Below are 3,676 nucleotides of genomic sequence, written 5' to 3' on the forward strand. Positions count from 1 at the left end.
AAATTACAAATGATAATATAACATTCTCAAAAGTGAATAAAAACAAGCTAACAACAACAGATGCAAATATTCTAAACATGTAAATTGTAGGTTTTGTAGTTATGTGTTATATTTAAAAAAACAAAAAAAGTTATCACATTCTCAAAAAATGTAATATAAACAAGCAGGAGACAACTAAGGTTTTGCAATTATCATATGCTTAATTAAGATATTGCTAAGAAGCTTTCTGCACAAATACACAATATATTTATTAGTGCTTCCGTTTTGGTCCGGCATCTGAGATTTCCAAGACGCACGCTATATGTATATAATTGTGTTTTTGTATTTACATTATTTATTGATTAATATTACTATGTTTTGTGTACTTATACCTTAGTTTATTAAAATAAGTTATGGTTTAATAAACACAGAGGACAGTTATGCACATTTTGATTGGATACATAATTATATCTCGTTCTCTTTTGAGCGCCTCCATCGCTGTCAAATCTGTGCAGATGACCGGAGGTTCCTATCGCTGGATGACACCTTCCTGGCGTAGGTATTGTCTTTACTCGGCCATGGCTTGTTAAGCAATGTGTGGTACTGATCAAAATGTATCTGCTCGTGTCGTTCACTGCCTTTGTATTTAGCGAACAGTTTCCCTTCGTACGACCATGCTTTTTCTATACGCGTAGGCTCTTTCAGGCGCAGTGACGCAAGAACCTCTGCATTTGTTTTGGTGAGATCTTCGTTTATGAATATACCAGTGCCTTTAAGAAGTTTCGCTCGTTTCATGATCTCTATTTTGGTCTGCCGTCTCACAAATTTAACACTGGCTGGTCTGTTTTTGGTATGCGTGAATTTTCCGAGCCTGTGTGCTACATCAATATCTCTGTATTCTATTTGGAGTCCCAATTTTTTATTCAACAGATCAACCGATTGTTCAGCAACAGCCTGCGAAGTTTGTCCGTCTATGTCGTTCGGAAGGCCAGTAATTCGGACGTTGTTTCGACGACCGTACTGCTCCAGGTCGTTAAGACTGGCCTTATACGCCTGTTCTGAAGAGTGTTCCTTTTGTTTTAACGATTCGATTTCGTTATTTTTTGTCTCGAGTTGTTGTTTGAGTGACTCGACCTCTTTTGCTTGGTCGAACATATTGCCTTCGATTATTTCGATTCTTTTTATAACTGAGCTGAGTAGTTTTTCTTTAAGTTCATCAAGTGTTTCTCTAATGATATTTTTTATGAGTGCACTGTCGTCCTTTGTTAAAACATTTGACAATTTTGAACTGATTTCTTGTAGACGCTTTTCGATAGATGTTTGTGATTGATCTGTTTGCATTTCCGTTCCTTTACTTGTTATATATTCCGTCAGGCTTTTCTGGCTTTTTTGGTGGGATACAGTTTTTTCGTTTTTTTTCTTTTTATTTTGCCTCTTGGTTTTATTTGATGTTGTAGGTGTTTCGAAAACTTGTGTTTCTATTCTGCTATCGTCCGTTAGAGCACCTTCACTGGCTGTTGATGAATGGGGCCTTTTATTCATTGTTTTTAATCATAACTGAGTGGTTTTACATAAGTCACATAAGTCACTTTTACAAAAACGCAATAATCCCGTTACAATCACCGCCCTTGCTCGGTCACCCTCGACTGATCCTCTTTACTTATTGTACCTATTGTCCGATATTTAATCGCTTATCAAGCTGTTGTTTGGTAGGTAATTGCAATGTTCAGTCATGCGTGACGAACTACCGGTAAACTAGAAGGTAGGTGGTGGACCGGTTTTTCAATCCAAATAATCCAATGAAATCAATACCCCACCTGCCGCCATATGCCGGCAGAAAAGAAAAAATTATAAATACTGCATGTGTTTTTTTTATACAGTTTTCTAACTTATCATACTTGCGTTTCGCTCTTTATTCTATACGTTTATCCATTCAATTTCACCATATAAACACTCAGATCACTAAAATTTATTTTATTTTACTCCATCTAGTTTTTTGTTTTGATTTCACCGGAACCGGAAATACAGTTCAATTAATATAATCATGCGTATCATTCAGATATTTTTACTTCTGTTGTTAATGAATAAATTGTATAAAAGTATTTCTTGTATTTAAACGGGATTACATATTTAAATAAACACGTTTTAATAAAACTAGTATGTACAATACGAAGAAAGTAATGAAATGCAATACAAACAATGTGTTTCAAAATAAGTTCAAGTGTATGTAGAATAATTACATACCTTGATTACCGTAGTAAACAAACATCAGTATATTATTTAGTGATTTCCTTTTTCAGGCATGAGTTATGCATCTCATATATAATATAAATATCTTTTCGTTCTTTTCTTCAATTTATATTCATTAAATTTTGTAAAAACAACGCATTGACATTCAGTTGCGGGATGTGATGTTCGATCGACGCCAAGAAACGGTCACTATAAAGTCAACACGACACGGGTAGCATACAATGCCACGTTAGATGTCACCTGCGACATTGGGTATGCCCTTGTTCAAACTGAGCCTTTCAAATGCAGCAATTTTTCAATGTGGAGTGGGCCAATACCTAAATGCAAAGGTATAGCGGTTATCATTTCGTCAGTTGCAATGTAATTACGAGTAAATATTTGTGTTTGTTCTATTCTAAAATGATTTGTAAACTCAACATTCTATATTTGTAACTGATATGTAATATGTAAGATTTCACTTTTTGTTTTCTAGTAAACATTTAAATCTCATACGTTGATGCTTAAATGCAATTCATTGTATACGTACACATCTATATTCTCTACACACATGTAAAATATCAAATGCGATACTAAAACAATACGTACAACTTTTGAAAACTGTTAATTTACTTAGTTTATTCTGCCAACCAACAGTAAACGTATTCAACAAAAGCATGCTCAGTTGCAGGATGTCCTATTCCGAATCAACCAGAACACGGAAGATACACGGTCAACCTAAGTCATATACCTATAAATGGCACGCTAGAGTTCATCTGTGATTTGGACTATACACCCGGTGACAACATGCCATTGCAATGTGGCCATAATTCGCAATGGAGTTCACCGGGGATGAACAACTTTTGTCACGTGACCGCAAAAGTCAACGCCGGTTGCAGAAACAGATTGTAATCTTGTACATTAAGGTAAGTTTTGTTGTTTTTTCATATAATCAAAATTTCAGTTTTTAACAAGTGATAGCCTATGACACAGTATACTAAATAAACTTTTATTTGAAATGATTCCATTGCCTTTACTGTTTCCACTTTCCGAGAACACTTCGACACAAAATTCTGAAATGCATTGCAAACGCTGTTTGTTTATGTGGTGTTGATGATTTTCTTTCAACAATATTGGTTTAACGACTGAATTAGTATGATTTTACACTTCATTTTAATATATTTAATAAGATTCATGACAAAAATAGCGGTGCAAATTGAAAAATATCTTATTTTTTTGTTTTGTTTTGTTTTGCAAACGCAGGTTGGTATTTCTTGAGCAATAGGAAATGGCAAACGCAGGTTGCGAGAATATTCAAAGGATAATGAAACGCACACTGTACACATTTTTGAAAGTCTTCTAAAATATGATATGGTTACAAATACGAAAATATTAACTATTCAACACAATATATGACTACGGAACTTCAATTGAGGACATTTAAACAGAGCGGAAATATGCTTATCAACAC

The 3,676-nt window shown here is 34.4% G+C and overlaps 1 protein-coding gene across 1 annotated transcript in view; it reads left to right on the forward strand.

Moving 5' to 3' along the window:
• Positions 1-2,593, forward strand: part of LOC127855876 (uncharacterized) — a 12,751-nt gene extending 10,158 nt beyond the window's left edge. Inside the window, exon 5 of the mRNA XM_052391769.1 lies at positions 2,379-2,593. Within this exon, the coding sequence (XP_052247729.1) occupies positions 2,379-2,593 (215 nt within the window). The remainder of the gene's footprint in view (positions 1-2,378) is intronic.
• The last annotated feature ends 1,083 nt before the right edge of the window (positions 2,594-3,676 follow it).

Source organism: Dreissena polymorpha, chromosome 13 (genome assembly GCF_020536995.1).
Source record: "Dreissena polymorpha isolate Duluth1 chromosome 13, UMN_Dpol_1.0, whole genome shotgun sequence".
Lineage (NCBI taxonomy): Eukaryota > Metazoa > Mollusca > Bivalvia > Myida > Dreissenidae > Dreissena > Dreissena polymorpha.